This window comes from Trematomus bernacchii, unplaced genomic scaffold (genome assembly GCF_902827165.1).
Source record: "Trematomus bernacchii unplaced genomic scaffold, fTreBer1.1, whole genome shotgun sequence".
Taxonomy (NCBI): Eukaryota; Metazoa; Chordata; class Actinopteri; order Perciformes; family Nototheniidae; genus Trematomus; species Trematomus bernacchii.
This window is the reverse complement of record NW_022987869.1, coordinates 7,441,879-7,453,747: the sequence shown is the minus strand read 5'-3', so window position 1 is coordinate 7,453,747 and position 11,869 is coordinate 7,441,879. Positions and strand designations below refer to the sequence as shown.

Genomic DNA, 11,869 nt, shown 5'->3' with positions numbered 1-11,869 from the left:
AAATAATTGTACTTTTTTAATCCGTAATAATTGCACAAACGAGTATATATTTACAAAATACATTTTATTTACTCAAAGCCTCTAGTATCACTGTAAATGATGCAACAACAGTCAAAGTGTACGTTTGTGGGGAAAAAGGGGACATCAAAGCAAACCAAGTTTTTTAAAACAAGATGCAAAGGAATGTAAAAACAAAAAGGACAAATCTTCATTTCTTTTTGTCTGAACTGGGGAATTCAAATTGTGGCACGCTGTAAAGAACATCTATCTTTGGTCCTTTCATTTGGTGCCAATAAAAGCATTTCCTAAAACAAAAATCAGCCAGTTGAATGAGATGATTCCACTTGTATTAGTTCAAAGACTGCATAGAAATCAAGAAGGCACATAGTTGAATATCTCACCAACATGCTGTTAAACATCCTTAACCTTTTTCTATCTAAAATATTCCTCTATGGTTTGGAACAAAGTCCTTCTCTTTTCTTTTACACAACAATGTTCTCTTCAAAAAGGAAAAACGAGTAACACTGGTGTTTTGCTGGTTATAAAATCTTCCCTGTTCTTAAACATCCGGCAGCAGACAAACAGGAAATGCAAACCAGCAGAATCATCTCATCTGGCATCGGCATGATTTATCTCCCATTTGAAAAGAAATTCTGTATTTTGTTACAGCAGGGCTAACATTTAGGACACTTGGAAGCAACAAGAACTACAAATTCTTTCTTCGGGTGAATCTGTTCAGCGCTGTCGATCCCAGCGCCAGATGGAGGCGTCGTCACACACGGCGATCAAAATGCTGCTGTCGCGGCTGAAGCTGGTCTGCCGGATGGCCGAGGTGCATTTGGGGAGGGTCAGTGTGATGCACCTGCAGAACAGAGGGGAGACGGGTTAGGGATTGGTGCTTTTAGACCAGATGATTCCACAAATGGAGCCTGGGGAAATCCAGAAGTGCCGATTTCAATTTATCCAATGCAAAAGTGTGCGGTCCTTATTCTGACGCAACATTACAATATCTGCAGTTAAAAGTTAAGTGGAGCTCTTAATGATTTGAAATGTTTTAAATTAGGACTATGGTTATTTTAATAATAGATGTGTTATTGACCCCTTTATTTTATGAAATGTCTGACAAGTTTTCAACCTCACAGGGTCCTCAAACTAATTGATTTTGCAATTATTTTTTATTAGAAAAAAAATTAATGTATGAATTCCCAGAAAATGTTTTGTCTGAGCTGAAAAAGTCCATTCATTATTTAAATCAATGCCAGCGTTTTCCAACTTTGATGAGTTTAGAAAAAGAGCCAAAAGGAATGAATATATTCTTTAGGTGGAAATAAAACAAAATGATAAATAATGTTCCTCTGTAAAAGCTAAGCTAAAGTAAATAAACAACCTTTAGATAAGTTATTCTAGCTTTTTCATGTAGTAGTCAAGTAGATACAAAATTACTTTGTGAATCCCCAGGAACAAATATTATGCCAGATTGCAAAAAAATGATATAATAAATAGATAATAGAGTAATGACATGTAGATACAAGTATACTGACACTATGGTGCCTTATTGAATAACAATAATTGAGGTAATATAAACCTCAATACAAAATAAGTCAATTCTACAAGCTGTCAGACATTTGGTTTTGGTCCACACCCTGTATACTGGCAAACATCTGTTAATGAAGCCTGAAAGCTTTTAGTGCAGGAAGTTAACATTGTGTAACCTTTTTACCAGTTAGGTAGGAAACATGAGCAGCTCATTCACATTCTTGTGGATGTTTCATCATTGACAGTGTCCTGGCTGTCGGTGAGGATTCAAATGCCCACGTGTCATGATAACGCAAAAAATCATTCCTGTTCTTACTTTGCTTTGTGAGGGTCTTCCACTTCCAGGTCCCACACATAGAGTTTCCCCACCTGGTTCCCCAGAGCCAGCATCTGCAAACCACAAGGGAGTAAATATCAGCAACAGACTGAGACCCCATTTACACAGGAGCGCAAACGGACCGAATTCGTAATCAAAAAAGTCTTCCGTTCACACGAGACCACTGGAGACACTGTAGTACATATACCGGGCCTGTAAGTGGCGCTGTACTTCCACACGAGACCGCTCGAAAGCGCTGGAGACGCTGTAGTACATATGCCGGGCCTGTAAGTGGCGCTGTACTTCTGCCACAAAATACACCAAAAGCAGCGAAGAAGACCCCCCCCCCCCCCCCCGTCATGGTTGCCCTTCTGTTTATGCCCCGCGATGGATTTAGTGGATGTAGTTCATGTAATTCTCCATGTCCACTTGTTGCTGATGGTTGTGGTAGAGGAGCTGTAGATTTTGCACTAACATCTGTAGCATGGTCTGTAGCATGGTCAGTAGCATGGTCAGTAGCTACTGACCATGCTACAGCAGTGAGCAGCAGAGGTGGGGAGAGGCGGGGCTATGGCTTCATCGTTATCAGAAAATGATCGTATAGGGCGTACACACTGAGCCGTTTGCCCCCCCAGAGCGTTCCGTTTGCAGATCTATCCACCTTGGGACCCGTTATCGTTTGCGGGGTCCGTTTCCGCGGTTCCGTTACGGCCTCGTGTGAACGAACGGGCTATACGCGAGGAAAAAGTAGCGGATACAACACGTTTCGTTCTCGTGTAAACACCGCCTCAAAAGTGCAAAATGTAAGCACCATTTCCAAGTCTCAATCATTTTTGTGTTAGATTATCAGACAGGACGGCTTCACCTTCTGCCAGAAGTCCATGGAGAAGCGCATGTACCAGATGTCACACTGGCTGTAGTCGAAGCGTCCCAGAATCGTCACGTTTGACTCGTTGGGTTTAATGTGATCGAGGTCGTCCTCCATCTTTCCTGGTTTCCAGCAGACAATGGCATTCTCACAGGACTGCAGAGGGACAGGAAGCATAATAAAGAGCATGCTATTAAACATTTTGAAGCAATCGTAAAAGAAAACAAAGAAATTCAGAAAAGAACATCAGCAGTGTTTCAATCAAAAGTATTCAATCTCAATTTGTATATATATATATAAGCACATTTAAAACAACCTCAGTTGACCAAAGTGCTGTACAGGCAACACATGCACTAGTATAGAATAACACAGCAGTAAAATAATAATTAAAAACAAGATAAAAAAGCTAGAAACATATAAAAACGTATAGAAATGTCATGTTCAACTAGTAGACCACTATTTGGATATGTGTCAATTTATTGTTTTAATCCATGATAGATCCCTTTATTGAAAACAAAACCCACAGTTAGGTGGTATAGATGAGTATCTACGTCACTTCTCGGCGAAAATTACGGCCCCGTCCACTTTTTGGGGGAAAACAACGCTGTCATATGAATAGCGATCAATACAAATTCTGAAGTTTTTGCCAATCCGATCAGAAATTTAAGAAAACCGTGGATTTTCTGATCTTCAAAGAGCCCGATTACGATGGCCAGTCAGGCAAACAATTACATTAAATCATTTGAAATCGACGACCTGGCTCGATATATGGTTAAATTCAAATCAGTAGGCGAGGCCGTCATTTCGCCAGCTGTTACTCTCATGAGCGAGGTGGAAAATAATTGGATGGCTCTTTGAAGATCCAAAAATCCACGGTTTTCTTAAATTTCTGATCGGATTGGCAAAAACTCCAGAATTTGTATTGACCGCCATTCAAATGACAGCTTTGTTTTCCCCCAAAAGTGGACGGGGCCGTAATTTTTGCCCGGAAGTGACGCATGTGTTACTCTCATGTATTGTGAGAAGCAATGTGTTACTGTTTTTATGAAAGGTGTTGTACAAATAAAGTTTGATTGATTTGTCTTCAAAAAAGGTATTGTTTTAAGGTTTCCGTTTTGTCCTAATTATTCCTAACTTGCCTTGGAGAGAATGAGATCCCCGAGCCACCGCACACAGTCCACGTAGTTCCTGTGGATGTCTCGTGTTGAGAAATCCGGGAAGTGAATTTTCTGTGAAACGAAAGGCCTGAAGAAAAAAAAATAACACCCAAAAAATGAAATCATTAAAAAAAAAAGAGGAGGAGATTTGAGTTGCTACAAGACCACACCACTGAACAGTGACCGTATATACCTGTTGGTCTTGGAGGGGTTGTACTCATAAGACCCTCGGATGGCTATCTGCATCCTCTCTGAATTGATTCGCCAAAGTTTTAAGGAGTGGTCCATCCCACAAGACATTATCTTTTCGCCAAGTAGATCAAAATCCTGCAGGGAGAATAAAAAAACATCGTAATCCAGGTTTAATTTGTGTTCCCACGTGAGCTGAATTCATTCTAGACTCACAGCACTCAGGACTTCATCTCGATGCCCTTCCACGCCGCCAAATATCGCCACTAACGTGTCCGTCTGTATGTTCCATAGACGGAGAGCATGATCTGAAAAGGACAATCACAAGTTAATAAAATCATGCAACACATTTCCAACTCAGTCAATCAGAATACTTGATTTATCCCGTGGGAGATTGAGATCAACAGAATAGGAAGTTAGGAGTCAAAATATTGATATAACGGAATATAATGAAAGAAGGTGAACATTTGACTACAATCTATTTCACTGTTTATTCAGTGCTGTACTACAATAAGAGATTCATTCTGAATTGTACAGCTAAAGGACATATGTTCATCAGTTGGACACACATGACATAACATATTGATTATGTGGCTCTATAACTGTTGCATGAGGAAGTAATAAAAAGTATTAGCTGGAAAAAAGGCGTATTATCTCAGTTTCTTCATGCAGTAGCCGAATGATTAACCAATCTTTTAATATAACATAAAACCGAACGTGCACGTCGGCAAACAGCAGATTCTCTCCTTGTTTAAAGAAAGAAAATCATCGTTTTAAATCATTGGTTAAATGACAACTTTAAACAGAAGTGAACTGCTGTTGCTCTCACTTTGTTTTCTCACTATCAGCTCCCAATAGTGATAATGAAGCAGCGTTAGAGGCGGGATCTAATGAGTGACACCTCCTTCCCACAGTGGAAATCATTTTACCAGGCTCAGATTGAGGAGACACCTGACAATCACATGCTTATAAAGACACTAAATCCATCCTTTAGTCACCTTTATGGATGTGCTTACGAAGAATGAAGTAACAAATCATTGACGAGAGATTTTTAGTGTCGAGATGAGGTCTATAAAGCCATTAGAAAAACATCTTCACATGTCACGGCTGTAATGTCCGCCTTACAGAGAGAACCTGTGACATACTGTCTTCTTATTGGCTTATTGTTTTTTCTGGAGGGTCTTTACCTTTGCTGACCGACAGGAGGAGATTTGGATCCCTTGGATGAAACTTGAGCTCATTGATGGCATTTCCGTGACCTACATAATGCTGGGATTGAAAACAAGAAGACATTTTAGACATGAATTTTTCATTCTCAATGAGAATTAAATACATCATATCTTTGGACTGGAACTGTACAGGGAACTGTTTTATGGTTAATGCGTTAACCTGTTAAGCCCTGAGCCTGTTTTTCAGGTCTCAGGCTCGAAAATGACATTCCCAGAACAAATGACCATATCTTTCCTTCTAAAAGGGTTAAATTAATAATCTTTATTCTCAAAGTAATGATAAACCTGTGAGTTGTAGAAAAGTCAGAATCAATATAGATGTTTTTTATTTTAAAGAAAATTCTGATTTTACATAGTAAAAAACTGTAAATGATAGTGTCTGTCCAAAAATTATTTTTTATTTATAGTGAAAACCACCCTTGGATGATGGTAAGGTAGACTAAAAGCTTTAGGAATCCAAAGTACAACATATAATAAGTACCCTGTATCAAGATTGATGCAAAACAAGTGACATTTGACCTTTTTAGAGAGATTTAGCAAAAAGAAACCTCTTCTGGGGTCATTTGGGTGGATTTTCCATATCTCTGGCCCCCCTTGCTCGACACCTCTTTCTGACCGTTAGAGCCAATAGAATCGAAGGGGGAGTCCCCCACACACACACACACACACACGTTGTGAAGATTAAAGGTGCGGGCTTCGCGCATGTAATTTTGCATCTCATGCCCCTTTCACACCGGAGCTTTTCCAGCTCTGGCTCGGAGCTGGAGCTGGAAAAGCGCCGGTTTTTCCTGTTCACACCGCAGCGGCGCCGCTTCTTAGCTCCGGAATGCGGTTCACTTCCAGCTCCAAAAAATTGTCGGTCTAGAGGCAAGAGCTTCGGAGCTATGACGCGGCGTCGCTTACGTCTCTCTTACGTCGAGGCGTGCAGGAAACTAAACCCACCTCCCCTGAACATGGGTCGACTGAAGAGTCTCGTCATGCCTGCCTACAAGCAGTAGCGCTGAGCAAAGTGACTAGAAGGCAACCACACACTTATAAAAAAAAAACACACTTTATAAAGTCAGGCAACACTAACCAGGCTTCGTGTGATTCTGTTTATTTGTACCTTACTTTGACCATCCGTTCGCTGTTATTGATCATTGTGGAGCTAGTTATTATAGCAGCTATCGGATGGAATCAATACATGGGCTGCACAGGTTGTCATGTCCGACTATCACAAGTAGAATCATAATGAAAAATACGCCGGTAAAATGTGCCTGTAGAAAACGGCTTAGTCAGTTTAGCTTCGGTTGCTATGCTAACATCACCCATGTTATACCAGAGAAACTTTCATAACAGCGTTGTGATGCCAAACAGCGTCAATTCAGACTGACACACATTCACTTAAGGGGAACTGGGGATATGTATCAGCTGCTTGTGTGACAGTCAGACAGTGAATACTTTAGAGCCGTGTGAGCTAACCCGGAGCTAACGGGAGAATAAACTCCCGTGGAAGAGCAGCCAGCACTGCAGCGGTCGGTAAATGCCGCTGAAACACATTAATAAACAATGAACCACGGCACTCTGGAGAAAAGTATAAGGTTGGAGAAGTCGTTATTTAATTTAATCTGGCTTCATATGATTAAAAGCAACACGATCATCGACCCGACGCAGTTCCCCCCCCGTTGTTGTTGTGAGCTCCGTTGGGGAGAAAATCAGCGATGTAAACGGTGACGTCATGACGCAGCAGCGGCAGCTGGGCGGTGTGAACAGAGCGGGAGCTGAAAAGGGAAACCGGAGCTGAACCAGAAAAGCTCTAGCTCGGAGTTAGAAAGGGAAAAGCGCTGGTGTGAAAGCCGCAACAGTGAACCTATCTCTAGCTTTGACATCTGGAAACGGAAAAGCAGTTTTATTGCTTATGGTTTATCAGAAATAATTTCAAAGGGACACAGACACATTGGATTAACCTATGGATTAACTGCAGCAGCGTTTTTATCGTTTTAATGCCATTGAAGACCACTTTGGAGAGACTACAGAGCCAAGGTAAAAATGTTAGCATTTTTAGCTACCTAGCGTCACCTGTTTTGATGTCTGTTTTTGTTTATAACGTCGTATAATTCAGTGATAATGAGGGTACCCATCGATTCTGTGTCACCTCACGATGTGAATCGATGTCATGGATGTGGAGAAGAGATAAATAATAAGGTTTTGTGAGTGATTTTCGGTGCAGTAATTTGTTAGCATTTTTCGCTCGTTGATAATTCAGAGGCTCAGTGTTAGCATTGTGGGTTTTCTTTAAATTTAAAAAAAAAAAATATCAGTTAGATGAGTTTCTTCCCGTTACATGGATATAAAACATTCATAGTTTATTAAATGAACATGCCCTCAGACACTGTTTCCTGCAAGATGTTGCGGGAGGGCGTCGGTACCGGGGTCTCTCGGGCTTAACAGGTTAAGACACATTTTTGTAACTAAATGATCTCATAAATAACCAGCTGTGTTAAATGGTTCCTCAAATGAATCCTATAGAATATAAAACATGCCTTGAACATTGAACTGTGCAGAAGAATACTTTCAGTTTGAGTTCTACAACTAAACAATGCACACAAAGTAAGGAAATGGGTAGATAATTTCTTTGTTGTAACAATGCTTAATTAAATCGTATACAGTTGGAAAGCCTGTTCATTTCCCTTTTAAACTGGAACGTGCATTTGTGGGATGAGCTGCAGAGCTGAGTATGTGTCTCATGTCAAACAGCTGAGTATGTGTCTCATGTCAAACAGCTGAGTATGTGTCTCATGTCAAACAGCTGAGTATGTGTCTCATGTCAAACAGCTGAGTATGTGTGTCTCATGTCAAACAGCTGAGTATGTGTGTCTCATGTCAAACAGCTGAGTATGTGTGTCTCATGTCAAACAGCTGAGTATGTGTGTCTCATGTCAAACAGCTGAGTATGTGTGTCTCATGTCAAACAGCTGAGTATGTGTGTCTCATGTCAAACAGCTGAGTATGTGTGTCTCATGTCAAACAGCTGAGTATGTGTGTCTCATGTCAAACAGCTGAGTATGTGTCTCATGTCAAACAGCTGAGTATGTGTCTCATGTCAAACAGCTGAGTATGTGTCTCATGTCAAACAGCTGAGTATGTGTCTCATGTCAAACAGCTGAGTATGTGTGTCTCATGTCAAACAGCTGAGTATGTGTGTCTCATGTCAAACAGCTGAGTATGTGTCTCATGTCAAACAGCTGAGTATGTGTCTCATGTCAAACAGCTGAGTATGTGTCTCATGTCAAACAGCTGAGTATGTGTGTCTCATGTCAAACAGCTGAGTATGTGTGTCTCATGTCAAACAGCTGAGTATGTGTCTCATGTCAAACAGCTGAGTATGTGTCTCATGTCAAACAGCTGAGTATGTGTCTCATGTCAAACAGCTGAGTATGTGTCTCATGTCAAACAGCTGAGTATGTGTCTCATGTCAAACAGCTTTTTTTTTGCTGTCGACTCTTGTTGGGTGTTGCTATTGAGTCTTGTTTTGAGCTGCTGGTCCCCCCGGGTGCTGTGCCAATCAGGTGCCTGATTGGCACAGCACCTGCCAGAGTTACCAACACAACCACGTTGGCTGAGAAATGCTGGTTGAAGAATGGACCATCCCACAGTAGTGTGTGAGCAGGCCGGTGAGCAGCATGAGGAGAGGCTGCTGTGGCTGTGTATGGATCTTCAACACGCTACTGAGGCTGCTTGTTAAATGAATACATTGTTAAACTGCCAATATGTCTTATTTCATCAGGCTTCAACCATCCAATCCACCAAACAACACAAAAAAGCCTTTTGGCATTGACAGAGGAGATTTGTCACATTTTTCATGGACGCAACCCACATACTCTGCTCTGCTGCTCATCCCACAAATGCATGTTCCTCACAAATGTGGCACTATTTGAAAGGTAAATAAACAGGCTTTCCCACAGTATAAGATAGGACATTATTTATCCCGAAGGAAATTGTTGTGCCAGAGTTTCAAAGATACAATAAAACAGCAGGATAATACAACTGTACACTAACAGTGCAGTTAAAAGAGGCAACGCGATCAGTATGGAAATTGGACATAATGGGAGTGTTATTCAGACAATACTGATTTAATGCCAAGAAGCATTATTACAACAAAGAAATAATCTAACAAACACAAATGTCCTTACTTGTTGTGCTATGTTTCTAAGAGACATTTATATGGAGTATTATATGTGTGTTCAGACAGAGATGTGCGCTAGGTGACGCAGAGTGTTGTTGAATTTAACCAGGAACACACCACCCAAACTACTGCAAACCCCGACGAGCTGTACCTTGATACACTGCATTGTGATGTGGTTGATCACCCGGATGATTCCGCGGGACCCAGCCACGGCCAACAGAGGATGGTTTGTGTTGGTGTTGTAGGTCCAGGCACACGTATAGAAGTTCTCATCTGTCTTTACACACATTTAGTTAAGGAAATTCAAATACAAGAACTCTTGCTGTGATCTCGCATGCAGAGATGCACTCATACCTAAACTGTGACGATTAGATTTGAGCGACAATGAGGACGTTTAAAAGCATCTTAAACTGTTGAAAGGATACATCTGCATCCACGTAAGACTGCAATAGTCTTATTTCTCCCTGAGAGTGACATTCATAAAGAGTTACCTGGTGAAGAAAAGAAAGCACTGGTTAAGAATCAAATCCAACATAGAACAACAATTATAGCCTTTTATAGTAGCTTACCCTGTTACTCCCCACTGTGGCAAACACCAGCGGGTCTCCCTCCTTGCTGTGCCAGTTAAACTGGACGCCAAACAGCGGCTGTCCGTGGTCTTCCTGTGGAAATCATTATGTCATTATTAAACCAAGTCACGGGACAAATACTGGCTGTTTAGCATGTGAGAAGCTGGGATTAATACACTGTTTGGGCGCTTGTCTGTACGTACCCTCAGGCTGTTGACACATTTAAAAGAATATCTGCACTTCTTGGACTTCCACTTGCCCTTGCCCCAGCTCTTTCTGCCCGGGGCGTTGGCCGTGTTGGTGGGGGTGTCTGGGCGCTCTGCGTGGTTCCCACTCTCAACACTGACAGCATCATCCTGCAAAAGCAAAGACATATACGGGTGACTACATATTTCTCCTGCAGATATACATTGGTGGTGATCACTGTGCAAGGAGGTAAAGAACATATCATAAAAACCTACCACTACCAATGATTGACAACATTGCACCATTTTAATACGGGTAGTGTTCTGCAAGCGTGTAACTATGAATTAACTCTATGGTTCATCAAACTGTTGCTGCATTTACATGATCACGTCCAGTGGAATCTGCCTGAATAACTTTATTCTGCACAAGAAATGTATTGCTGACAGGAGGTTAACGTTTGAAAAAAGACAATAACGGCCCTATGAATGTTTGTCCTCCATCATCCACAGTTGTTTCTTTCTCTCCCTGATTAACTTATATTAGCTTCTAGTGCTAACAATTGCCTTGGGTTGGCCATGCTGTGACTGTCTACAGCAAACAAATATGTGTATGTACGTAAACGCAATGAAGCTACCCATGTGTAACCTTTTTGGATGGATTGGCAGCTTTTATCATCACAGCTGAGTTACATATCGCCGGTATAAATGAACAAAGCTCCTAGCTAAACACTTTAGCCGGTTGGCTATTTTAGCACGATGCTAACTTGCTAGAAGCACTGATGGATAATTGGTCGCAGAAGAAACAACAGAGTTGAACTGCTTACATTCTCGTCTCCTGATAAATCGGGGTTACTGTTCTCGTCACTGCTTAGTTTTTGTTTTTTCGCCGGTATTTCTTTTCCCGCTTGAGAGGGGGTCTCGGACATGTTCTTATTTTCCCTCATTTTGGCTCAAACTCCGCCTTTTCCGCGCCACTACCGGAAAAGTTGCCGGCTTTCTTTCTTCTTCTTTGATGTTTATTGGTTGTTGGCAAACCAGCTCTGAGGCGCAATACCGCCGCCATGTGGACTGGAGTGTAAAATCACGATATTATGCAGGGACCAAACATAATATTTTAGCTAAATTAGATTACTTTTAAAACTACTTATCAGTTAGTTTATAGATCTGACGTTTTCCTACTTACTGACTGAAGAAGTTTTCTTTTGATACGTCTTTCTTTACAAATAGTTAGTAAATTGGCTACAGTGTGTGCATTTTCTGGTTGGACTTCCCTTTTTCATATGAAAACAAAGTGTTATATATTTTGTTCTCTATCCACTTTGGCGGGGTCGAGGCAAAAATATTACAAATAGTTCTGTGGTATGGTCTGATACTCTTTTCTTGAAATATCACTTGTATAAATGATTCATCCTTCGCTGTATGTTGAGGTCTTTATTTGGGAAGGTGAATAAAAAAGGAAGCAATTAAACTAGTTAAAGCTTTATACTAATGTATGTAATCCTATACCTCCAGCCTTTGCATCACCAATCTACCAAAAAATGCTCTTGGCAACATTTTGAACAATTAAATGATTAAAACATTTTATAAATACCGTTTTTAGAACGTTCATCCCCAAAAATATCAACCGGGTAGACACCTAAGATATGCACTCTTAC

At 40.9% G+C, this 11,869-nt stretch overlaps 1 protein-coding gene across 1 annotated transcript; it reads right to left on the bottom strand.

The window, feature by feature from the left end:
* Positions 1–45: 45 nt before the first annotated feature.
* Positions 46–11,202, bottom strand: eed (embryonic ectoderm development). The gene is made up of 12 exons (XM_034113773.1): positions 11,039–11,202; positions 10,233–10,385; positions 10,030–10,122; positions 9,886–9,951; positions 9,612–9,737; positions 5,254–5,335; positions 4,283–4,374; positions 4,071–4,204; positions 3,860–3,965; positions 2,718–2,876; positions 1,853–1,926; positions 46–862 (listed from the first exon to the last, which is right to left on the bottom strand). Exons 1-12 carry the CDS (start codon positions 11,156–11,158, stop codon positions 736–738), a joined length of 1,332 nt encoding a protein of 443 aa, XP_033969664.1. The 5' UTR covers positions 11,159–11,202; the 3' UTR covers positions 46–735.
* Between the last annotated feature and the right edge of the window lie 667 nt (positions 11,203–11,869).